This window comes from Taudactylus pleione, unplaced genomic scaffold, assembly GCF_031769625.1.
Source record: "Taudactylus pleione unplaced genomic scaffold, aTauple2 ptg000977l, whole genome shotgun sequence".
Classification (NCBI taxonomy): Eukaryota; Metazoa; Chordata; class Amphibia; order Anura; family Myobatrachidae; genus Taudactylus; species Taudactylus pleione.
Genome location: NW_028285378.1, coordinates 5,263,232 through 5,289,495, shown reverse-complemented (window position 1 = coordinate 5,289,495; position 26,264 = coordinate 5,263,232). Strand labels below are relative to the sequence as shown.

The following is a 26,264-nucleotide window of genomic DNA, read 5'->3' as shown; positions in this document are numbered from 1 at the left end:
CTTCATTCAAGTGTTACTCCCCTCAGTGGGGAAAACACTTGGACTGACCCGCATTTACCTACAGCACCTGGTGTTCCCAGGTGGTCTCCCATCCCAGTACTAACCAGGCCCAACACTGCATAGTTTCCAAGAACATCATGTTCAGTGTGGTGTTGCTGTAGGTCTCACCCGCAGTCGGTCTATAGTTGGTGCTCTTCCCACAGGAGCCGCCGACAAGAAACCCGGCAAGATGGCACCCGCCATCCAGGACCAAGCTGACTGCCTGCACCTCTACCAGTTAATAGCAGCGCGCTATCCCCAGGCCCAGACGTCTCTTCAGAGACCGGAGTGTGTGGAATGGGGGAAGTGCTCAGCGCTATCCCCCCCCTTAGATGCGGCTCTCACCTCCACTTTACACTCCAGCTGTGTGCTGCTATAAGCAGCGCCGCACAGTACCTATAGTAAAAAATAAACATAACATTACAAATAAAGGAAAAAAAAAAATCACTGAGCTAAACCAGGGCTGCAAAGCAGCCCTGAAAAAACGTGCCTCTCTCCACAGGCACTAAACTTATACTGAAGTCAGGGTTTGCAAAGGGGAGGAGTTATAGATTTCAGTGTTAGTGCTTTTTGAGGGGGCCAGAGTGATTTTTTTAAGTGGGGGCTAATGTGTACTATGTTGCTTTCTGTGGGGGCTAATGTGTAATATGTCGCCTTCTGTGGGGGCCAATATGTTTATTTCTCTTTCGTCTGGGCTGGGGGACACTGGACCATGACCAAAAGCAAAGTATTATACATTGTCCCCACAAAAGGAAAAATAATACATTGCCCCAACATAAAAAACATTGCATTGTCCCCAAAGACGGCAAAACAATACATTATTCCCACATAAAAAAAATTAAACACACTGGCCTCTACAAAAAATTAAATATTTTCTATTGGCCCTACCTGTACGTGGCAGAGAAACGTGCTCCCTGCAGTGGAAGCGGGTGCAGTGGAAGCCTGTCATTGTGGATCTCTCACTGTGCAGCAGTGAGCACTCTGTGGGCAGGACGGCGACGCGGCGGTTGTGGCCTATGCTGTCATGCCATCGCGTCTCCACTGGTCACGGCCCGGGCAGCAACTGAGCCACCCGGAAGAGCCCAGCACTGCCCGAACCCAAAATTAGCAATTTTACTCAGGGCATGGGATCTCTCCACCTTTCCTCCAGCGGCACACCTTGAAACCACTGGCGGCAAACTATCGTGTCGTGGCTGAAAACTGCTGATCTAATTTGTACTCATCTTAAGGAGTTTGACCCAGTGCTTACAAGACTACTATTACAGAACCCCAGCATCAGTGGCCATCAGATCTTGTGAGTTATACATGAATTATTGAACTCTGTAAGCATCCAATTAAATTTAAATGCAGGAATCTTTTCGATATACTGTTTCAAAGTTGAATGCCGGATCTGAAACATTTTATACCTAAGATAGATGGTTACGAATTGCCATTTAACAACTGATATTAAGTAAAATTCCATGAAAATATTGTTATAGTTTAGTGAAGTTTTAGTCTAAGTATTATAATTGTTACTTTAAGTATATGTGATATTTTATTTCTTTGCTTTATATTTGCTCTGTCGATATGAACAAGTTACACTTGTTCATATACACAAGTTACGCTATTTTGAATGCAAATGAATTACACATTTTATATCCTCCAACTGGTGTGAAATCCTCATCTGGCTGAATCAGCGCAACTTTATTTTCCCTGAATGACAATGACGACAAGATTAGTAATAGTGTGTCAAGAATTGTTTATTGAGAATGAGGGTAAATTATGTATCTAAATAACGTGTCAAGGGTAGTGGTGTACTGGGGGAGTCCTAATCAGCTTCTCACCGTGGGTGGTAAGACAAACTTTTAGGGAATGTCTTTCGTTTTCGACAGAGTCACAATGCGATGTACTAGAACGCACCGACTGTGCTGATTAATTTGATATGTGACACCTGTATATCTGTGTGTGACTAAGATGCACATTTGGGTGAAAAAGACACAAAAAAGATGCAGACTAGCAGGGTTACACAGGATCTTGAGCGCCAGCAAGAATGTATGAGGACACATTTGTATAGACAAAGAAAAGAAGCAGACACTCAAATGGGACTTGTTAAGAAATTATCTTAAATTATAGTGAAGGCTCAGCAGAAATGTTTCGGAGAATCCAAACTCCTTTCTCAAGCTAGATTTAGATATGTTTTATATATAAATACACACGTTTCTGAATGTAAACCAATTCTTTACAGTAGTGTAATAGCAGGGCACTTTAGCATCACATGCACTGCACATGTGCTGAAAAGAGTAGGCTGGAAGATGGGCGCTTGGAGCATCCTTAGGATGCATCCAGCACATCTCAAGGCACCTGCCTTTTAGTGAACCCCTAATGGAAATTTGAATGTTACAGTATGTAAATCCCCATCACGTTTGAAACCATGTTCCTCACAAGAGTCTGATCAACAGACTCCAGTGGATAGCTCACTTGTTGTGGAAGTCGTAAAGCTCCTGAATATTCCCAAAAATGATGTGCTCTTTATTTAGGATTCCGGGGGGTGTTTCCTCCACACCACTGGTCATCTCCCAAAGGTATGTCTGGAAGAGAAAACACAAACTGAGCTCTGACAAGATCCAGAAAATCGTGCAAAATCATAAACTGCTAAATTCTTTATTAACATTATTATTTTGTTTTGCAGGTTTTTAATAATCAAATTGAAGAGTCTCTAAAAGCACCCTGTCCTAATGGGTATTTGTTTCCCTATAAAGAGCGGATATGAGACCTCACTCGACTCTGCATGTTACAGACATGCATCATGTTTAAAACTCACTGCCTGAAGCCACAAGAACGCGTCAGGCATTTCCTGGCACAGAATAAAAGATATCAATGAATATCCAATGGGTTTCTATATAAAAAGTACCAAAGGATAGGACCAGATCAGGACTGCAATAACAGTTCAGAAATTTTACAAGACTCACTTGTACATTTGCTGCTGTAAATCAGTATGAAATCACTCCTCTCTTTAACAAGTTATGAATTGGCCTTGAATTTTTTTTTGAATACAGTGTATTTCTTTTAGTTAAAACACATGGATTGTCTGATATCTTTGACGTGCACACACACACACACACGCACGCACACACACACATCAATTAAAGTTCAACTTTCAAGGTGCAACCTCCAAAGCCATAGTGTTTCACATACTGCAACAAATATTTCCAGATAGGAGGCCACTTTTTAATAATTTTCACAATAAAACTCTTTTATTATCAATCTTCATCACCACCCAGTGTAATATCACCACGTTGTTGGCATTTCTTTAAGCATTTCCTTTCCAAGCCAAAAGCTAGCATTACAATTCATCTGAATAAATATATTTATTGTCTGTCGACTTCGGTCCCATCCTGGGCCGTTCAAGACCAACATTTTTAGCAGCAATGTAACAGCCGTCACAACAAGGCAAAATAGTATGATCTTTTAACCACCATGAACACCCGCTCTTATAACTCACCCAAATGATGTTTCACTTGTTCCACCTGCAGAAACACCTATGACACTTCTCCACCATGGATAGCTGGAGTGTAATCAGCCAGCATGCGTTCCAATCAACTGTGCATGTCCCGCTGATCAACTGTCTCTCCATGAAACCTAGCACATAACAACGTGCGGTTCCTACTGCCCGCTTACACATCGCGTTCAGCGTCATTCACTTCCGGGATGCTGCGTGTCATCACGTGTTCCACCTCTGGCGCTTGCATAGACCTCACTCTGCTGCATTTCAATATCACTTAAATAGAACCCTGTAAAATCCATGGGGTCAGTGTCTCTAACATTATTCTAATAAGCTGACTTATCACTGAGTTTGCTCATAGTAGGCATCAAATCATAAAGTGCAGTAATTAATATCCCCACTTTTAACATAACCTCAAAATTCTTAATTAATACTAAATAATGCAAAAACATTTTTACATCTCAAACAACATATGAGTTTTGATGCGGTTACCCGAATAAATGATATAAATCCCACTCTACTATCATAAAACGCATCTAAAATTTATGTTTTCATTTAACCCTTTCGGGGTAATCATTTCACTGAAAAACCCACCTCGTTTCTTTCTGTAGCAGAAGTCTCTCCCTATCACCATCCCTTTCAGGCATTGGTACATGGTCTATCAACATACAAGTTTGATGTCCTATCTGCATAAAGTGGCGTGCCACTGGTTTATCGTTACACCCATCTTGAATTGCTTGCCTTATTGAGCGCCAGTAGTTGGCCATACGATCTCAAAAAACCCTGAATGTCTTTCCGACATAATAAAGTCCACAGGGGCACATCAAAATATATACAACAACGGCAGAGGTACATGTTAGCCTCTGTTTTTTTTTTTAATCATGTATTCTTTATTGAATTTTTTTTTTCCAATTAAATAAAATAAAAAGAAACAGAAAAAGGTGTCATTGTAATTTGTACACATTTCACCATATGACAAAAGTAGAACATTGCATTAGAAATCTGTTCAGCGGCAGGATACATGACTTAGCAAACATATTCCAATACATCCATAATATAAACCAGATTAGTCTTGAACAATAATGTGCATCAATACATCGCATCAGCCTACCATTTATTGTCCCCATGACACCTAGGGCAAGAAGAATCCTCAGGAAGACAGGCACGATGTAATGAAACAGGTGTACGGTACGCCCTATGCAAAACAAAAAAATTAACCTGCTGATATCGAATACATGGCGTAGTGAGCTTAATCGAGCCCAGAATTTGCAACCACTGATCAGAGAGTAATCCTATATATGCGTCCCATTTTAATTTAAGAGGAACGAGCAACTCCGGATACAGTTTATCATTAAGAGAAGCATATATAAAAGACACCTTACCCTTTAAACTCAAAGTAGTCACAAGAGATTTAACAGGAGACGGGGAGAGCACAGGAGCACTACTTTGTATGGCATGTCTTAACTGCAAATACCTAAAAAAGGCTGTATTAGGAATACCAAATTCATTTCTCAATTGTTGGAAAGATTTAAAAACGCCTGCATCATACAACTGACCCAGAGTCACTACACCCTTTAGAAGCCAGATATTATCAGAAGGTAATTTAAATAACTCAGGATATGAAACGTTAAACCACAAGGGAGAGTCTGTATCCAAATCTGACCAGTCAAAAAGAGTATGGGCATATCTCCACACCAGCAGAGCTTGACGAAGCAGGGGAGGCAAACCAGAAACGAACATTCCAGAAAGTAGGAACACCAATTGAGTAAGGGAGGACCCCACCCGCTCAGCCAAAAAACAACAACAATAATGTCGACCCCGCAGAGCCAGTTTCCCAACCAGACAGGTGAACCAATTGAGCAGCTACATAGTATAGTCTAAGGTTGGGGAGGACCAATCCACCAGCAGCTTTGGTTTTATAAAGAGTCTTAATAGATACTTGAGCTGGTCTATTCCCCCAGATAAAAGACGAAAAAATACTATCAACTACTGAGAACACTCTTTTTGGGATATAAATCGGGGAGTGCTGCAATATATACAAATACTTGGGTTGAATAGAAATCTTAAATACATTAATGCGCCCCAGAACTGATAGAGGTTATTTTCTCCAGACATGAACCCTTGCCTTAAAACTGGCCGTGATAGGATCTATATTTTAATTGGAGGCCTGGGGCGTAATCCAGACTCCCAAATATTTAAATCTTAGAGTCCATTGCAAAGCACAAGACACCTGCTCCCCTTCAGGTATATGACCCGAAATGGGAAAAAATATTGGACTTATCCCAATTAATAAGTAATCCCGAATAAACACCAAACAAATTAATAGTGGATAGCACCAACTCCAAGGAGCTCCCTGAGTCCTCTAGGAAAAGAAGCATGTCATCAGCGTATAAAGCCACAACATCTTCATACCCATTTGTTCTAATACCACAGACATCCGGGTCAGCACATAACATACAGGCCAACGGTTCGATAGCCATAGCGAAAATGGCAGGGGATAATGGACAGCCCTGACGAGTCCCCCTTGCCAAAGAAAAAGGAGCTGATGTATACCCATTCACAGATACTCGAGAGGCAGGGAAAGAATACAGTAGCCGAATGAAGTGAATAAAACGTGGCCTAAATGCAAATTTATGGAGCACAGCCCACAAGTAGCCCCATTCCAACGAGTCAAAGGCCTTGGCAGCATCCAAGGACACCACCACAGCCTCCTCCCTGAGCATATAATTTCTCTGCAAATAACAGAACAATCTACGAAGATTCTGGACCGTAGACTTCCCCGGCATGAAGCCCGTTTGATCCAGGTGAATAATTGACGTAATAACTAGAAATAAGCATGTAGCAAATATCTTAGCTAAAATTTTAACATCCGTTGTTAAGAGCGAAATAGGTCGGTAGGACTCCGGAAGCGCAGGATCCTTCCCGGGTTTAGCCAGCACCACAATAATCACCTCGGACATAGAGGAAAGAAGGGAACTCTAATCAAACAAAGAATTAAACAGTTCTAAGAGATACGGGATAAAAAAATCTTAACAATAGCTCCACAGGGATATCATCACAACCAGGAGCCTTGGAAGCAGGAAGAGAGGAGATCGCCATCTCAATCTCCTCCAATGTAAATGGAGCTTCCAAGCATTGAATAGCATCCTGGCAAAGCCTAGGAAGGGCAACCCGGTTCAAATAATCCTGTAGCTGTATGGCCGAGACCCTGGAGGCATACAAAGAAAAGTAATAGTCACAGAATAACCATGCAATATCAGCCCCCGAGTGACATGACCGACCCTGAGAATTGACAATGCTCTGAATAATATTGGTACAAGAATCTTCCCTTGCCAAATAAGCCAAATAACTACCCCGACTGATAATCCGACCATTCCCCCTGAGCACTCAGCCACAGATCCCGATCAATAGAAGACAGAGAGAATGTATCGAGCTTCCAGCTGCTGACACGAGGTTTCAAGGCAGACCTCCTCTCGCTTATTATACATATTAATTTCAGATACCCTTTTGATAAAGGATACCCCTCACAGAGGCCTTAAAGGCATCGTGCCTAACAGCAGTATTTAAACAGGAGGCATTATCCATTCCAAATCCCTTCCATGTTTCCACTAAGTCAGAGCCAGCCCCCCATCAAAAATGGGTGCAATGTTCAAGTAAGTAACACAGGAGAATGGTCATAAATGCCCCTAGATAAGTAATCTATCCCAGATACCACAGACAACATATCGGGAGAGACCAGCACTAAATCTATACGAGACAGCGTACGAAAAGAGGCAGACTGACTTGAGCAATGGAGGGATTCCGACACCTCCAAACATCTAAACCCTTGTCCAAAACATTATTAAAATTGCCCAGACAGATCACAGGGGTACCTGGGGTTTGTGCAACAAATAATGCAGCTTGACGTAGAATATCATTGCTATAAGGAGGGGATATATATATATATATATATAGCTATATATATATATATATATATATATATATATATATATATAGCCAGTAAATGAAGGAGAGTGCGATTTACATTGGCCCTAAAAGAAACATACTGTACCTGCCATGGGCATCATCCAGGCTGGATTCTAGATGAAATTGTACTGACTTTCTAATCAGAACTGATACCCCCCTTGCATTATGTGAAAATGTAGAATGATACATACACCAAATCCAAGGCTTCTTCAGAGCTAGCACTTTACCACCATGGGTTTCTGAGAGGCATATAATATCAGCACGATATTTCTTTATCTGGGACATTACAAGAGATCTTCACCCTATCATTTATTCCGCGAACATTCCAGCCAAGGAAGGGGAGCTCCCATGTCATCTCAGTCAAATATACACGCAGCGCATTGTGCCCATGATAGAGCAACGTGGTCACGGTTACACATATCAACATAACATGAAATAGAATAATATACCGGAAAATGCAATGATAAGCAATTGAAAGAGAAACTACAAAATTGCACATATGGATACATATTAACCACTTGCCTGGCATGGACATAATTTTCTGTCCACACCAGGCAGTTCTTAATCTGTACTGGACGTAAAATTTTGTCCAGACAGATAAACATGAGGGCGGCTGCAGGAAGAGAATCTTCCCGCACCTGCTGCTCTCAGAGGGACCTTTCGGTCCCTCTGCTTGCCAGCACCCTCTCCCCCTCTGTCTGCTGTACTGCCGATCACTGCTGATCGGTCAGCAAAGCAGGACGCGCCTGCATAACTGAGCAGCTGCTGGGGAAAAGTAAGTTAACCTCCCCCTAACTCCCTGACATACTGGTTTCCTGTATCCAGTCTCAAATTGAACGTCGCGATGTTTCCAATAATCCCATGTTCAGTTATTTTAAAAAACGATTTTTTTTTTTAGGAAACCATTTTGGATAGGTTAAAATGGATATTCCTCATCTAAAAAAAATCGTCAGTTAAGTGGTTAATGACACAAAATGAAAAAAAAAGAAAAAACAGACAAACAGAACAACCCCACCCTAATCCTCCCTGTATAGCCATCAAAACCTGAGGTATACCTATTACCCATAACCCAAACCCCCACCCCCCTAGTAATAGAACTATCAACTAAATAATACTAACTAATCCTAAATAAAGAAACACAGATTAGAGAGGGTATAGGAGAATAATCCTATAGCTATTTCCAGCAGGATACTCCCTGCATAGACATAGGAAACAAATCTGGAAATGTATCAACAACATATAAAAAATATATCACAATAAAGTAAATCGAATAGAAACCATGAAATATATCGTGAATAAGATCCATATACCTTCAAAGTAAATGAACCCATACAGATGCATACCATACTTACCGACTTTTCTTACTTCTTTTCTGGGAGCAGCCAGGTCATCTCAGTTTCGGGGGCGGGACTAGGCTTCAGCTGTCATTAGGCCACGCCCCATTTGCGAGAAAGCCCGTGATTCGCTGGTCCGCGAGGAGGGGGCGGAGCTAAATGGCGCCATTAGCATTGTTTAGCCCCGCCCCCTGCAAACGGACTCGATTTTTTCCTAAAATCTCCCCCATCCTGCCCACTTCACTAGGCAGTGGGCGGGATGCGGGAGATATGCCTACTCTTTCGGGGTTGCGGTGGGTTACCCGAAAAATCATGAGCCTCCCAGGAGAGTAGGCATGTATGATGCATATACATACAGTATATAAATGGTTCTGCGCAACTCAGCCACTTACAGTGTTCACACTGAGCGAAAAAAATTGCGGATCCCAGGGACCCCTCACTTTCTGGGTCCCGTCACATATTATTGGGGTTGAGGACAGGCAAGAGTTGGAACAGTGCTGGGGGGTATGTAGTAATTGGGGTAGAGGAGGTTGTCGTAAATCTGGGGGTAAAGGAAGGGAGAAGTTGGGGTAGAGCTGCAGCTAGAGGGGAGTAAGGGCAGGCAGGGCTGGGGCCAGGGAGATGTAAATGCATACAGTTGTTGAGACAGTGCTGGGGGGCAAGGAGAAGGTTAGGGACAGGCAGTGTTGGTTGTAGGGAGGGGACGAGGGTAGATAGCAGCTAGGACAGTACCTGGGGGGGGGCAAAGGGGGTTAGGGGAAGTGTCGGGTCACGATAGCAGCTGGGACAGCACTGGGGGAGAGTGTAGATAGCAGCTTGGGCAGTATGGGGGGGATAGAGTTGTTAGCAGCTAGGGCAGTACTGGGGACAAGGCAGAGGTCAGGGGGCAGGCAATACTGGTGTTAGGGTGGGGTAAGGGTAGATAACTAGGGCAGACCTAGGGGGCAAGGAGGGGTTAGGGGAAGGAAATACTGGAGACATTACTTGGATTAGGGAGGGATTAGCATTGCAGCTGGGGTAGAACTGAGGGTAGGGAGGGGGTTAGGATAGACAGCACAATTGATGCAGTTATCAGTCGTCCGAATGCACCCTCCTACTGCCCCTATGTAGGAATGTTACCTTAAGTAGCGGCTCTCGGGCAGTATCTTCTTATCCACAATGTCTGGCTGGGTGCAGCGATATGGCATGGTGTCCGCCGCGCGGTGATTGGCCGGAGGGCACGCCGCGCGGAGGTTGGCCGGAGGGCACGCCGCGCGGAGGTTGGCCGGAGGGCACGCCGCGCGGAGGTTGGCCGGAGGGCACGCCGCTCGGAGGTTGGCCGGAGGGCACGCCGCGCGGAGGTTGGCCGGAGGGCACGCCGCGCGGAGGTTGGCCGGAGGGCACGCCGCGCGGAGGTTGGCCGGAGGGCACGCCGCGCGGAGGTTGGCCGGAGCGCACGCCGCGCGGAGATTGGCCGGAGTGATTAGCACGAGGTTGTCTCTCTAACCAGTCCTCCGCATCCTTTAGGATTGTCAAAGAAATGAGTAGAAGTGTCGTGTACCACCCGCAGCTGTGCAAGGAATAACATAGAATACTGAATATTGCGGTCACGGAGCTTTCGCTTAATTTGCAGAAACTGTGAGCGACTCCTTTGCACCTCCAGCGCAAAATCAGGGAACACTGAGACAGAATGATTCTCAAATTCTATGGGGCACTTAGTACGAGCCAGATGCAGGATAGTGTCTCAGTCTTTGAAATGTAGCAGACGGGCCATAAAGGTTCTAGCGGGAGCGCCAGGTGGAGGAGGTCTGGAGGGGAACCGGTGAGCACGCTCCACAGGGAACTGAAAGCATCTCGGGAGAACAAGTGAACCAGCCAATCCTCAAGAAACATTTCAGGAGTTGAGCCCTCAGATTTGTCAGGGAGCCCGACAAATCAAACATTATTAAGCCTGAGCCTCCCCTCTACATCGGAAAGTTTAGCCTGAATGGACGCCACTTGAGTTGACAAATCTTCAACTTTGTTTTTTAAAGTCGAGGTAATATCCTCCAAATCTGAAATACGGTGCTCAGTTTCGCCAACCCTCTCCCTTATCTTTTGCAGAACTTGACAAAGCAAGGACACATGGATTTGAGGTCGGACAATTTTATCAGCGACCCACTGCTCAGAAGCAGAGATGGCTTGTAAGATTTTCTGCGTAGAATGTGGTGCACTGGTACAATCAACATCATTCGCAGTGGGCAGGAGAGAGGGGGGGGTCAGACGCACCTTGGCTAGATAATTGAGGAACTTGAGAGTTTCTAGCAAATTTTTCTAGCTTTGCAGCAGCCCTGAAAGCTTTGGTAATTTTCTCCATCTTTACACAGACAGCTCCACACACACGTTATATTATAAGGTATCCGGTGTACTGTAGAATCGGTAATAAAGAGGATATAGCCTCTATATAGCAGCAGATGCCAGTCCAGCTAATATGCCCACAATATGGCCTACCTTATGACTGTAATCCAATAAATAAAAATGTCAGGAACAGTGTACTTTGAACCAGCAGCTACCAGCTTATATTCTTATATCAATATGTCTGAACAGAGGCAGCTGAGGATATAGAAATGAGATAATACAGCCAGCAATGGAGGAATCAGCAGATGGTGGAGGCTCCTGAAGACATCCAAGATGGCGGCCTTTTATGCGACTCACCAGCACAAGGACCCAGCAGAGGAGCAACTGCTCCCAGCAGTATCACCTCTCACCCATAGGCACGAGGCAACAGGTACCGGACAGCCAGAAGACGATGCAGACTGAGGGAAAGAGCCGACGGAGCGCCGAGATCCAGGGCAAAGCGGAAGCAACACAGTCGGAGGGAGGCTCACTGTTACAGGCCCTGCCGCACACCACCGTCAACACAGGCTCCATGAAGCCCCGGAGGACACAGCACGGGGCACCGGAGGCGTTAGAAGAGGGTCCCACAGCGGTAACGAGGATGCTGACCCTAGACCACCAGGGGATCAGGATAAATACCGGTGTGTTAGCAGGAGCTGCAGCACAAGACTGCTACTCCATGCTGAACCAAGCCACTGTTTAATCCAAATTCTTACCCCTGTGTGAGGGTGCATGAATTTACTGCCGGATAACATAACACTGCAGGTTGTGCACTGCAGGAACCGAAAACATCCTGTTTTCTTTCTCTGCAGCCATGTCACTGCCAAGTTTTTACTAATAATTTTAGTTGGTCTCATTAATAACTAAATTTGGTCCTCTTTTGAAGGCCCCAAAGGAACTCTTGCCACATATTTTAATTGCAGTATCCGTGCCAATGATTGGCCAATTTTTTCTCACCGACTTAGCAAAGCATGTGGCCCTGGTGTTAAACTGGGTGATGACAATCATCCTCTTGACAAGTAGCAACACTATATGCTGGGACCTTCTCTTGTGAATATGAAGTGCCCTTTCCAGACATCTGCAGATTACTCTAGGAGAATAACTCCACTCCAGAAATCGTTGGGACATATCAACCAGCTGTGTCTCGGACAACTCAATCTGTGAATTATCGCGCAACACTCTCACAAACTGTGAGACAGGGAGTCCTTCGGGTGGTGACTAGTTGCAAAAAATAGAGTGTTTCTGTCTGTACTTTTACGAAATAAGCTTGCTCCCAAACAACCAATAACTCTAAAAATAGACACATCTAAGAACTCAATCTGGTCAACCTTTATATAACTCATAAACTTTATAGGGTTATTGATAGCATTCAGCTCCATTACCATTAGTTCATATGACTCATTGGTGCCACGCCATAAAATCAGACTATCATCAATAAACTTAAAATAGTGCAGAATGCTGGGACCGTACTTATGGTAAATGTACATGAGCTCATAATGGGTCATGAACAAATTAGCATACAGTGTCACCAAATTAGAACCCATCGCGGTCCCAGCATTCTACACATAGAAGGAATCACCATACTGAAAATTATTATTTTCCAAAACATTGTAGCAAAGGACACATCTCCAGGTAATACTCTTATGTCCCAAAGTCTAGATAAAAGATGTGGCGTATCCTTTATATACAGTAGCTTTCAGACATATGCTGACCAAACACTAGCGCAATTTTGGGATGATTGCCCGATTCTAGACGCGTCGTACTATGAATTGCATCAAAATCATGTAGTACTTAGGTAGGATCCGATGCGATGCGCGCTCCCATCGCTCTTAAAACATATCGTATGATCAGATGTGCAGCCCACAATATACTGTGCCACAGGTTATAAAACTGATTGTATTGCCGACAAAATAGGTCGACCAGGAGGTTTGCTAAAGATTTATGAATCTTTGGTATGCTATAGAATATCGGACAGACTGAATGATCAAGTGTCATAAGTGGTTCCGCAGGTGGAACAAGTGATAAATAATTTTAGTGAGTTATAAGAGTGGTTGCTCATGGTGGTTAAAAGATCATACTATTTTTCCCTGTTGTGACGGCTTGTACATTGCTGCTAACAGTGTTGGTCTTTAATGGCCCAGGATGAGACCTAAGTCGACAGACAATTTTAGTATATTTATTCATGAATTGTAAGGTTATCTTTGGCTTGAAAAGGAAATGTTTAAAGAAATGCCAACAACGTGGCGTTTTTACACTGGGTGGTGATGACGGTTGATAATACAAGAGTGGCCTCCTATCTGGAATATTATATATATATATATATATATATATATACATATATACATACACACTGCTCAAAAAAATTAAGGGAAGACTAAAATAACACATCCTAGATCTGAATGAATGAAATATTCTTATTAAATACTTTGTTCTTTACATAGTTGAATGTGCTGACACCAAAATCACACACAAATTATGATTGGAAATCAAATTTATTAACCCATGGAGGTCTGGTTTCGGAGCCACACTCAAAATTAAAGTGGAAAAACACACTACAGGCTGCTCAAACTTTGATGTAATGTCCTTAAAACAAGTCAAACTGAGGCTCAGTAGTGTGTGTGGCCTCCACGTGCCTGTATGACCTCCCTACAACGCCTGGGCATGCTCCTGATGAGGTGGCGGATGGACTCCTGAGGGATCATCTCCCAGACCTGGACTAAAGCATCTGCCAACTCCTGGACGGTCTGTGGTGCAACGTGGCGTTGGTGGATGGAGTGAGACATGACGTCCCAGATGTGATCAATTGGATTCAGGTCTGGGGAACGGGTGGGCCAGTCCATAGCATCAATGCCTTCCTCTTGCAGGAACTGCTCACACACTCGAGCCACATGAGGTCTAGCATTGTCTTGCATTAGGAGGAACCCAGGGCCAACCGCACCAGCATATGGTCTCACAAGGGGTCTGAGGATCTCATCTCGGTACCTATAGGCAGTCAGGTTACCTCTAGCAAGCACATGGAGGGCTGTGCGGCCCCCCAAAGAAATGCCACCCCACACCATTACTGACCCACTGCCAAACTGGTCATGCTGGAGGATGTTGCAGGCAGCAGAACGTTCTCCTTGACGTCTCCAGACTCTGTCACGTCTGTCACATGTGCTCAGTGTGAACCTGCTTTCATCAAGAGCACAGGGCGCCAGTGGCGAATTTGCCAATCTTGGTGTTCTCTGGCAAATGCCAAACGTCCTGCACGGTGTTGGGCTGTAAGCACAACCCCCACCTGTGGACGTCGGGCCCTCATACCACCCTCATGGAGTCTGTTTCTGACTGTTTGAGCGGACACATGCACATTTGTGGCCTGCTGGAGGTCATTTTGCAGGGCTCTGGCAGTGCTCCTCCTGTTCCTCCTTGCACAAAGGTGGAGGCAGCGGTCCTGCTGCTGGGTTGTTGCCCTCCTACGGCCTCCTCCACGGCTCCTGATGTACTGGCCTGTCTCTTGGTAGCGCCTCCATGCTGTGGACACTACGCTGGCAGACACAGCAAACATTCTTGCCACAGCTCCCATTGATGTGCCATCCTGGATGAGTTGCACTACCTGAGCTACTTGTGTGGGTTGTAGACTCCGTCTCATGCTACCACTAGAGTGAAAGCACTGCCAGCATTCAAAAGTGACCAAAACATCAGCCAAAAATCATAGAAACTGAGAAGTGGTCTGTGGTCACCACCTGCAGAACCACTCCTTTATTGGGGGTGTCTGGCTAATTGCCTATAATTTCCACCTGTTGTCTATTCCATTTGCACAACAGCATGGGAAATTGATTGTCAATCAATGTTGCTTCCCTAAGTGGAAAGTTTGATTTCACAGAAGTGTGAATGACTTGGAGTTACATTGTGTTGTTTAAGTGTTCCCTTTCTTTTTTTGAGCAGTGTATATATATATATATATATATATATATATAAAACCAGAATGAGGTGCACTCACCAGACTTGAGACACAGTCAGCAATCGACATTTCGATACTCACAAGATAAGAGACACACACACACACACACATATATGTATATAAATATATATATATACACACACACACACGAACATATATATACATACATACAGCGGGTAAAATAAGCATTAAAAAGTATTGCATACATCAACATTTTTCTCAGTAAAAATATTTGTAATGGGGCTGCTGTAATGAAATTTTCACAAAATGTCAGCAACAACCCATGCAATCCACACATGCAAAGGGATCAAACCATAGATGTCCATAAATTAAGTTATGTGTAATAATGTGAAATGACACAGAGAAAAAGTATTGAACACAATTATGGAAATGTATTTAATACTTTGTACAAAAGCCTTTGTTGGTAATGACAACTTTAAGATGCCTCCTGTATGGAGAAACTATAGTGATTTTGGCCCATTCTTGTCTTCAAATCTTGAAGGTTCCATGGGCCTCTTCTATGAACTCTGATCTTAGGGCCTGATTCAGACCCACTTGCGAGCGGCTGTCCGCTCGCAAGTGGGTCGATGGTGTGCACTGCGCATGCGCACGACGGAGGGAGCTCCGTCGTGCGCATACGCGAGACGCGACGAGCGAAGGACTTTCCTTCGCTCGTAGTGTCTGATCAAAGGGGGCGTGCTGTCGATGTTGATTGACAGCACGCCCCCTTTGGTGGGCGTGCCGGGGGCGTGCCTCCCAGACGGAGGCGTTCCCAAGGGAACGCCTACCATCAGAAGCCGGCCCCACTGACATCACTAGTGATGTCAGTGGGAGTGATTTTGGCTCTGATAGAGCCAAAATCACTCCTGGCCTTGCGGTTGAGAAACTCAACCGCAGGCTTCTGCTCGCAGTGGCGATGGTCGCGATGGTCAAGACCATCGCGACCATCATCCTGCACACTCGTATATGCTGTGGGTGGTGACCCACAGCTATACGAGCGTCCAGGAGGACGCTCCATATTTATGGAGGTGGGCCCTGATTCAGAGCGAGCGCTCTGGTCAGAGCGTCCGGCTCTGAATCAGGGCCTTAGTTCTTTCCATAGATTTTCAATTGGATTCAAGTCAGGTGATTGGCTGGGTCATTCTAGCAGCTTTATTTTCTCTCTCTGAAACCAATTGAGTGTCCTTGGCTGTGTGTTTGGGATCATTGTCTTGCTGATATGTCTACCCTCATTTCATCTTCAGCATCCTGGTAGATGGCAGCAGATTTTTATCAAGAATGTATCGGTACATTTTTCCATTCATCCTTCCTTCAATGATATGAAGTAAGCCAGTACCGTATGTTGAAAAACAACCCCACACCATAATGTTTCCACCTCCATACTTCACTGTTGGTATGGTGTTTTGGGGTGATGTGCAGTGCCATTTCTCCTCCAAGAGATAATACATGGTGTGTATTATGGCATCCAAAGAGTTCAAAGTTGGTCTCATCTGATCAGTCTATGTTCTCCCAGTACTTCACAGGCTTGTCCAAATTTTGTGCAGCAAACTTTAAACGAGCATCAATATGCTTTTTCTTCAGCAATGGAGTCATGCGTGATGAGCGTGCATACAGGCCATGGCGGTTGAGTGCATTACTTATTGTTTTCTTTATAACGATTGTACCTGCTAATTCCATGTCTTTCTGAAGCTCTCCACAAGTGGTCATTGGGTCTTGGACAACTCTTCTGATAATTCTTTTCACTCCTCTGTCAGAAATCTTGCGAGGAGCACCTGGTCATGGCCAGTTTATGGTGAAATTATGTTCTTTCCACTTCCGGATTATGGCCCCAACAGTGCTCACTGGAAGATTAATACGTTTATAAATCCTTCTGTAACCAATACCATCAGTATGTTTTGCAACAATAAGGTTGCGAAGGTCTTGAGAGAGCTCTTTGCTTTACCCATCATGAGATGTTTCTTGTGTGACACCTTGGTAATGAGACACCTCTTTATAGGCCATCAGTTGGGACTGAACCAGCTTATATTAATTTGCACTGACAAGATTGCTTTCTAATTACTGATAGATTGCAGCTGGTGTCTTGTCTTTCCATGCCTTTTTGCACCTCCCTTTCTTCAAGTGTACTTTTTCCCTGTGTCATTTCACATTATTACACATAACTTATTTCATGGACATCTATCATTTTATGGTTTGATTATACATATATATATATATATATACATAGGACAGATAGACATATAGAAGAAAAGCATGTGTATTATATATATATATAAATATGTATGTATATATATATATACACACACACACACACACACACACACACACACATACATACATACACACACATACACACAGGTTGAGTCTCCCATATCCAAAATGCTTGGGATCACGGGTATTTTGGATAACGGAATAATCCGTATTTTGGACTAATTGCATACCATAATGATATATCCTGGGAATAGGACCCAATTATACACAAAGAATGCATTTATGTGTTATATACACCCTATGCACACAGGTAATTTTATACAATATATTCAATAATTTTGTGGCTCAAATAATGTTTGTGTACAGAAATGAAATTTATGTATGTTTCATATACACCTTATACACACAGCCTGAAGGTAATTTTATACAATATTTTTAATAATTTGTGCCTTAGACAAAGTTTGTGTACATTGAACCATCAAGAATCAAAGGCTTCACTATCTCAGTCATGCAAAAAAAATTCTGTATTTCGGAATATTTCGCATTTCGAAATATTTGGATATGGGAGACTCAACCTGTACGTGTGTATATATATATATATATATATATATATATATAAATATATGTATGTATGTACTGTATTGATGCCTATTTTAAATAAAAACTGCATGCCCAATGGAGAGCAGATGATGATAAATGAGTAAATCCGGTTTTATTTTGGGTTTGTCATAAGGCCCTAATAAGTTTGTGGTAACACGTTATGTTCTAATGTGAACAGTGTGCAGCACTAAGAAAACACACTGCCTAAAGGGAAAATATACACAATTCATACTCTATTTTCTATGTCTAGAAAAGTTTAATACAACATAAGAAACCACATTATTCTGCACAGAGAAAGTATTGTGCAGTGTCATAGAGCTTCCATTTTCAATTCTCTGTTAACATAAAATAAGCCATGGCTCTAACAGATGTGTCACTAGAGATGATGATGTGTCTAAAAGATCATGAAGAAAGGTGGAATGCCTGTTTGGCTCAGATGTGTGATTCACTTCTCTCAGACATATGAATATCTGCCTCTCTCAGCTATGTTACTATCCGCCTCACTCATACATTTGAATGTGTCAAACTGTATTATTTTTAGGACAGTTTGATTAAATTCTCTTCTTAGAAGATGTCTGATTAATACATTACTATGCCAGGACATGAATTTAGAAAATACATCTTGTGCTGTGCATTACCTCCATACACTCGTGCAAGTCCCGGACATAGGCCTTCTCTGTTTGGAGCAGCTCAGCCATGATAAATCTGGAGCAGAAGATAATTGTTACCAGGAATAACAAGAAAGCCCAATCACTTAATGAAACCAAAACTAAGACCATACACACCAGACCTGGAGTTATATTCTGTAACCTGAACTATAATTGCCCAGTCTTGGTTCTGAGCACATATGGTTGGAGTGAGAGGGAACTGTCTGGTTCTAAGTTACTACAGAAATGTGTGCATTGAGAAAATGTCCTGTGATATATCTGACAAACCCTCCAAAAGGCCTGTTTTCCCACGACTCCCGTTGCACTATATTAACAACAGCATAAACTTAATGCTATAAGAATGGACTATCAGACATAGCAGTATGGTTCAGGGGGAGCTGGCACTCCAGGGAATACCCGCATGGGGCACAGAGGAAGATTTATGTGGCCCTAAATTCAGTCACGTCTCACTCTTTTTTCCGGGCGGATTTTCTCTTCTCCTCATTGATCTCGTGGCTGGCATCTCGCAGTTTCACTTCTGGGTCTGTCAAGATGGCCGGAACTATGTCAAGTTCCAGATCTTTATTATCCTGGAAACAGAAGCAGGTTTATTAGGAGTGATTTATATCACCATAGAGCTGGACAGTGTCAATATTTCAGGACAATTACAATTGCACCCATAAATCATTCCATTTTTCTTTCGTCCACTGGGTGACACTAGGTGTATAGGTGGAGCTGCAGGAGTCTGGGCACCAAAGAGTTAACTTCTTTGGGAGCAGCAAAGGCTCCTCCTCCCCTATACCCCGCCTGAAGCCTGGGAAACCAATTTTTTTATGGTGCCTCAAGGAAGAGGGCACATTTTTCTTTGGCACACTGGGCAGTCAGCGGCCAGCATTACACACGGTACTGTGGGAAGCTGGTCTTTTGGCGGCAACGGCGGGCGGCAGGTACACAGTCTTATATCTGTTGCCACTAGATCACCAGGGACTTAACTACAACAGGGACAGGTCCTTGGGGTTAGTAGATGGGAACTTTTTCTAGTTCTCTCCACCCCCCATCCATTGGCTGATTCCTGTCCTGGGCTCCCTGCTGGAGGCTCCTCTTTCCTTCCACTCCTGGATGCTGAGCAGCCATATTGCCTCATAATACTGCCTGTCTGCATACAGAGGATCTACAGTACTTCCTCCCTTATACCTCACTCTTGTGGTGCTAGGTTTTTGTAATCCCCTTCCTCACCTATTGGTGCTGGTTGCTGGGAATATTGTGTCTGTTATATATTTCTAACACACTGATTAGCAGGGCGCTAATAAATAAAATATTGTACTGTATATCAATATAATTAGTGCACAAATTAATTTTATAGAGCTGCAAACACACCTGTGAACCTGTGTATGTTCACATAAAAAACTACAAAGCCAATCACCAAAAAATGAACGAGCTTTGCGCTAATTTAGAGTATATAAAAAATGTGTAAGTAATACTATTCAATACTATTAGCAAATATGGCAGAACCAAATGAGATCAAGATGCCAGAATAATTTTAAATGTATTTATATTATATAGTCTAATTCATAAAAAACATAGAAAGCATATTCAGGTGTACTATACATTCTATAACAAGCTAAAAAATCTAGAGGTGGGTATGTCCAATAGCCGTTTCTTTTTCCCAATATAAAATTAATTTCTCCATTAACATTATATTAATGTCACATTAAGATCTCACCACATTAGACTGTAAAGGTAAGGTTATTTGAGTGTCCACTCCTCCGTTTAATAAGCTCCGATACAGGTGTATAAGAATTGTCCTCTGAAGTCGTCTGACCAGTTACAGGACTTCAGAAGACTGTTCTTACTTGATCTGCCACTTGGTGGGACTTTGTGCGACCGGTCCATGTATCTCCAGCTGATAGTAAATGAATCAAAAACGATAGGATGCCCGGGATGGTCTTCTCGGGGCTAAGGAGTACGGTGGATGCAACTAGGGGGAGGTAATGCCCGACAGAGCGTGTCTCACTACCTAGCATAGGTGTCGGACTATTGCCTGACTGAACAGACAATGCCGGCACAATGCATGGAGTGACCACTAATGTCTGAGGGAGAGATGTTGCGGCAGCACCGTTCACTGAAGCAGCGTGCCGTGTGTCACCTCCCTGGGACGGGGACTTACCTCTATCTCCCTAGAGGGCACCGCTCCTTCCCCTGCCGGCTCTTGTCCTCTCGATCAGCGCTTCTTGCTTCCTGTGGTGTTCGGGATGGTCACGTGACTAATGATGTGATGAGGATTTCTATCCGAGTGTACGAGCAGTGCTTCAAAGTAATGAAGGATCAGTCTGTGCAGTCGCTGGTCTCACTTGGTAATACAGCAAAGTCTTGTCATGGGGTGAACCTCCAACGCATTTCAGCCGTGCTGGCCTTTTTCAAGGAGACTTTAACTTTTCAGGAGTTGCCATATGATACTAAGGAGAGGGGGGGAGGGCTCCACTAAGCAAGGAGCCCCTTTGCAGTCATTCCCCCAATGAAAAAGAAGTGGGAAGCTCTGTATGTTAGAGGTCTCCTGTGAAGAGTCCTACAGTACCCAGTGCAGCAGCTAAAAGGTCTGCAGTGAGAGGGAGAGACCCCTGCAAAATACAAGAGGAGTAGTGCTATTTGGCTGTGGCATACCTGCAGTGAGGGGGGAGTGTGCAGTGGAGAGAGCTCCTGGACAGTAGACCAGTGAGGAATCTCCTGTGAAGAGACAGCCCATGTGTATAGAGAGGGTGAGTGTCTGTGGGTGTGGATTAACAGATAAACAGTAAAAAGGTTGACAGTGTCTAGATACCAGATGTTAGACGGTCAATAGGTCGGCAGGAAAATGTTCAACACAAAAATGGTTGACACAATATTTTGTTTTTGTTTTCTAACCCTAATCTTCACCCTAACCCTCCCCTCAGTGCCCAACCCTAACCCTCCCTCCTGGTGCCTAACCCTAACCCTCCGGTAAGTGCCTAAACTTAACCAACAACAACAAAAAAAGACAATTTTCATGTAGACATTTTGACCATGTCGACCTTCTTACATGTCAACCTTTAGTGTGTCAACCTTTTGTCCCTGTCAACCATTTGACTGTCTAACATCCGGTGTCTATCTAGACATTGTCGACTTTTTTACTGTCTATTTATAGTCCGGAACCCAGTGTCTGTGATGTGTACAGTGGCGGTTCTAGGCATGGGCTAGGAGGGCCGTCGCCGAAAGCACAGCCCTGCCTGAATGTGCCATCACATGAAAACCCCGGCCCCCCAACATCCCGCTGGCATTCATGAATAAATGCTCAGGGGGAGGGAAGAGGTGCAGCAGTGCATGGAAGCCTAGGGCCGGCCCTGGATGTGTAATGCTGGATCTCTGGTTGATGGTCCCTGGGACGTGCCCCATAGTGATGGAGGGGTCAGTGTAAGATGGCAGTGTGGCTAGAGGGGAGTCTCATTAAAGAAGTCCTGTGTAATCATATACTTAAGTAGAAGAGCCCAGCAGTGCAAGGGTTAAAGGCCTGCAGAAATTTGCAGCATGTCAGATGAAAAAGTCCCTGGATAGTGGGATGTGTTCTAGTGGCAGAGGGCCTGATTCAGAGCCGGTCGCTATTTGCGGTCGTTCGTTCAAAAAAAAGGGGTGGCTATTCAAATGAACCGTTCGCTCTTTGCGGCCTGTTCACGCCTCTAGGTCTGAACGAGCGAACAAAACTTGCGGTCGTTTTTTGGGAAACTACGCCCCCTGGCCGCTCGCATCCTACGTCATGTCCGCTATTTATTAGATTAATCGAGTAAATCGACCAGGGTATGAGCTGCTCGCTATTCTTGTGGTTGTTTTTTGCAACCACAATTTTGCGAGCAGTTCTGGCTATAAAATAACCGAGTGACGTGCTCAATGACACTGCTGTTTTAATTATGCACACCCATAAAACGCCCGTTTTGACCTTTAAGCACGCCTGCGATCGGATCTCCACTCCCCGTTTTCAAGCACCTTCCCCTGTTACCACCCACATAGGCCTCTTTCTGTCACTCAAATTATCAGGCATTCGCTATTTTGCGAGCACATGAATTTCGACCGCACTGACTGGTTCGCGCATGCGTGTAATGATAAGTACGCATGCGCAGTTGGGCAAACATCGCTTGGAGCGAACGAGCGGCCGCTTACGAGCGGCTCTGAATCAGGCCCAGAGTCCCTGGATATACAGGATGTCAGTATGACTGAAGAAGGTGTATGCAGGGTGATGGAAGGAGAGAGGGTTCCTGTATAATGGGGATGTGCTGCACGTTAGCAGTCTCAATTGAGACGAGTGCTAAGAACTTTGAATCTGGAGTCCTCTGTATGCTGGATTTGTCAGACTCATATGTGGGAGAAATACTGAGCCCAGCAACTCCAGGTATGCCATTTTACTGCTGTGTCACAAGTGTAAGACTGTGCTGGAAGTGTTAGTTTGGAGTGGAACGTGACTAATCTTCTGTAACCATTAAGCTTATAAAGCAAAGCATTTACCATATGCTGCAAGTATTGTGCTGGAGGACGTTGGCGAAGTAGAGCTTGTAACCGTTACGCTTACTGTGCTGGAGGATATAGAGGAGTGTAAATAAAGTTGTCCTGTTCTTTAATCATGAGATGGTCTGGCGCCCAACATTTCTTTATTGCACTGCACCTGTTGTCCATATGTGTTCCCTCCCATCAGGTACTTTGTGCTAAGCACCCATGTATTTGTGGGCCCCGCTGGTCATGGACGCCATACCAACGCCATAGCCGGAACTGAGGAGAGTCACAGTGAAGAGGTGAGAGACAGTACATTCAGGTACTCAGAGTAAGAGCCCAACTCTACTGTGGGAGGGTAGAATTCAGAGCTGACCCAACACCTGGCCGTAGTAACGCACTGACCGACGGTATGCGCTGCAGTGAGTCCTCTCATGACACACCAGGAGCATATGCAAGTTTTGTGAGGAGGAGGGGAGGATGGGGGTTCTGCATATGTGATATATAGTTCATCTTGCTGCTTGTCTTTCTTATTTGCAGTGAGTGCCACTTAATGTGGGTATATACATGGACCTGCAGTCTGCCTTGCAGGTCCACACACACTTGGACTGCTGACAGCTACCCCACACACACACTTGGACTGCACACTGCTACCCCTCCGCCCCCCCCCCACACACACACACTTGGACTGCAGACTGCTACCCCCCCCCCCCCACGCACACACACACAGACTTGGACTGCACACTGCTACCCCCCCGCCTCCCCCCCACACACACACACACTTGGACTGCACACTGCTACCCCTCCGCCCCCCCCCCACACACACACTTGGACTACGGACTGCTACCCCTCCACCCCCCCCCCACTCACACACACTTGGACTGCCGGCATTCCTCCACCCACTCTTGGACTGCAGACTGATACCCCACACACATTTGGACTGCAGAGAGAGCCCTCTCTCCCCCACACACACACTTTGGCTACAGACGGCTATCCTCCACCCCCTTGGATTGCACACACTTGGATTGCAGGCATCACCCCACCCACGCTTGGACTGCAGACAGCCTTCACACACACACAGTTGGACTGCAGACAGCCTGCTCCCCCCGACACACACTTGGGGTATATTTACTAAAGTGAGAGGTTTTAGAAGTGGAGATGTTGCCCATAGCAACCAATCAGATTCTACCTAACATTTAACTAGCACCTTCTAGAACACGGGTAGCCAACCTTGGTCCTCGAGAGCTACTAACACTTCATGTTTTCCAGACCATCTACCAGATGCACAGGTGTATTCATTACTCACAAACACATTTGAAAAGATCCACAGGTGGAGCTACTTATACTTGTGATTCTGTGAGGAGACCTGGAAAATATGCACTGTTGGTAGCTCTCAGGGAGCAGGGTTGGCTACCCCTGTTCTAGAAGATAACTAGAATCTGATTGCTTGCTATGGGCAACATCTCCTTTCTAAAAACTCTCACTTTAAATATACCCCTTGGACTGCAGAATGCTAACCTCCTACACACACACCTGACTGCTGTCCTCCAGCACCCTACACACACACATCTGGATTGCAGACTGCTGCCCTCCAGCCCCCTACACACACATACTTGGACTGCAGACTGCGCATGCGTACGGATCGTAATACGCATGCGCGAACCAGTCTGTGTGGTCGTAATTCATGTGCTCGCAAAATAGCGAATGACTGCTAATTTGAGTGACAGGATGAGGCGTATGTGGGTGGTAACAGGGGAAGGTGCTTGAAAACGGGGAGTGGAGATCCGATCGCAGGCGTGCTTAAAGGTCAAAACGGGCGTTTTATATTTAAAACGTGCATATTTAAAACAGCAGCGTCATTGACCACGTCACTGGGTTTTTTTTTAGCCAGAACTGCTCGTAAAATTGTGGTAGCAAAAACCAACCACAAGAATAGCGAGCAGCTCATACCCTGTTCGATGTACTCGATTAATCTAATAAATAGCGGACATGATGTAGGATGCGAGCGGCCAGGGGGCGTAGTTTCCCAAAAAACTACCACAAGTTTTGTTCGCTCGTTCAGACCTAGAGGCGTGAACAGACCGCAAACAGCGAACGGTTCATTTGAATAGCCACCCCTATTTTCAGGACAAGCGAGCGCTAATTGCGTCTGGCTCTGAATCAGGCCCTATGTTTCATTGTTAAATGGGGCCCTATATTGTCTCTTTTTCTGAGAAATATCCAACATTTTATTTTCCTCTTATAATGTTTAATTTATTTTAGTGTATGTATGGTAACTGACATCCCTATTTGACTCACTGGTTAGGACACTCATTGTTCATCTGTGCCAGTTGGTCTGCGCGCAAGATCTCACAATCTCTCTCATTGTGCCTACTGTACTTATTTGTTTATTCATAGTCACTACACTGTAATTGAGGCTACAATATTTACAGATGTGTCCTCATACATCTAGCCTCCTTTCACATTAAACAGCCCTTCTATTTGTGCCATGACTCGGTAGCGCTGAGCATTTTTTGTGCGACTTTTTACATTCAAATGCGTCATTCACACAATGATGCGAATAGCTAGCACAAGCAGCTTCTGCTGATTAAAATGATATGCAGCATGCCTATGCTCTCTGTATATCTGTGGGTGTATCTGCATGCGAAACACTATGTTACAGCGTTACATTGTAACATAGCATTTCACATGCAGATTGACCCACAGAGAACATAGGCATGCTGTGTATCATTTTAATCAGCAGAAGCTGCTTGTGCTAGCTAATCGCATGACTGTGTGAATAAGAAGCAATTGAAGGTAAAAAGTTGCACGGAAGATGCTCGGTGTTACAGAGTCACAAGGAGCTCCCGCGTAGTGTGTGGCGCGAATTGTAGTGCATGGAGGATAGATGGATAGATGTATGTGGACACATCTGTAAGTATCACTAGACTACCTATTCCTTTATTTGTGGTCTCTCAGTTCAGCGCACTTGCCCCCTCATTCCACTTTGTTTACTGTGTGTCTGTGTGCTATATCCTCCGAGGAGAGGGGTGCTCCTGTGTTGCACGCTTATACTTTTTAATGTTTGGCTCAGGATCACACTGGCATTTGTGACCGCTGTTGTGCGGAGGTGGTGCCCCCCATAGGAGCCTGCATGGGCAGCCTCCCTTTCGATTGCCATGCGGGAATTGGCATCTCAGCTGCCGGCCCACCGGAGGACCTCA

The 26,264-nt window shown here is 44.6% G+C and overlaps 1 protein-coding gene across 3 annotated transcripts in view; it reads right to left on the bottom strand.

Annotated features, from left to right (window-relative positions):
* The window catches only part of KALRN (kalirin RhoGEF kinase), a 1,228,991-nt gene that overhangs the window by 552,234 nt on the left and 650,493 nt on the right, over positions 1 to 26,264 (bottom strand). For all 3 annotated transcript variants that reach the window (XM_088460751.1, XM_088460749.1, XM_088460750.1), the window contains exons 23-25: positions 19,042 to 19,160; positions 18,562 to 18,628; positions 2,497 to 2,606 (exon numbers count right to left, since the gene is read on the bottom strand). In XM_088460751.1, coding sequence (XP_088316877.1) covers positions 2,497 to 2,606; positions 18,562 to 18,628; positions 19,042 to 19,160 — 296 coding nt within the window. The remainder of the gene's footprint in view (positions 1 to 2,496; positions 2,607 to 18,561; positions 18,629 to 19,041; positions 19,161 to 26,264) is intronic.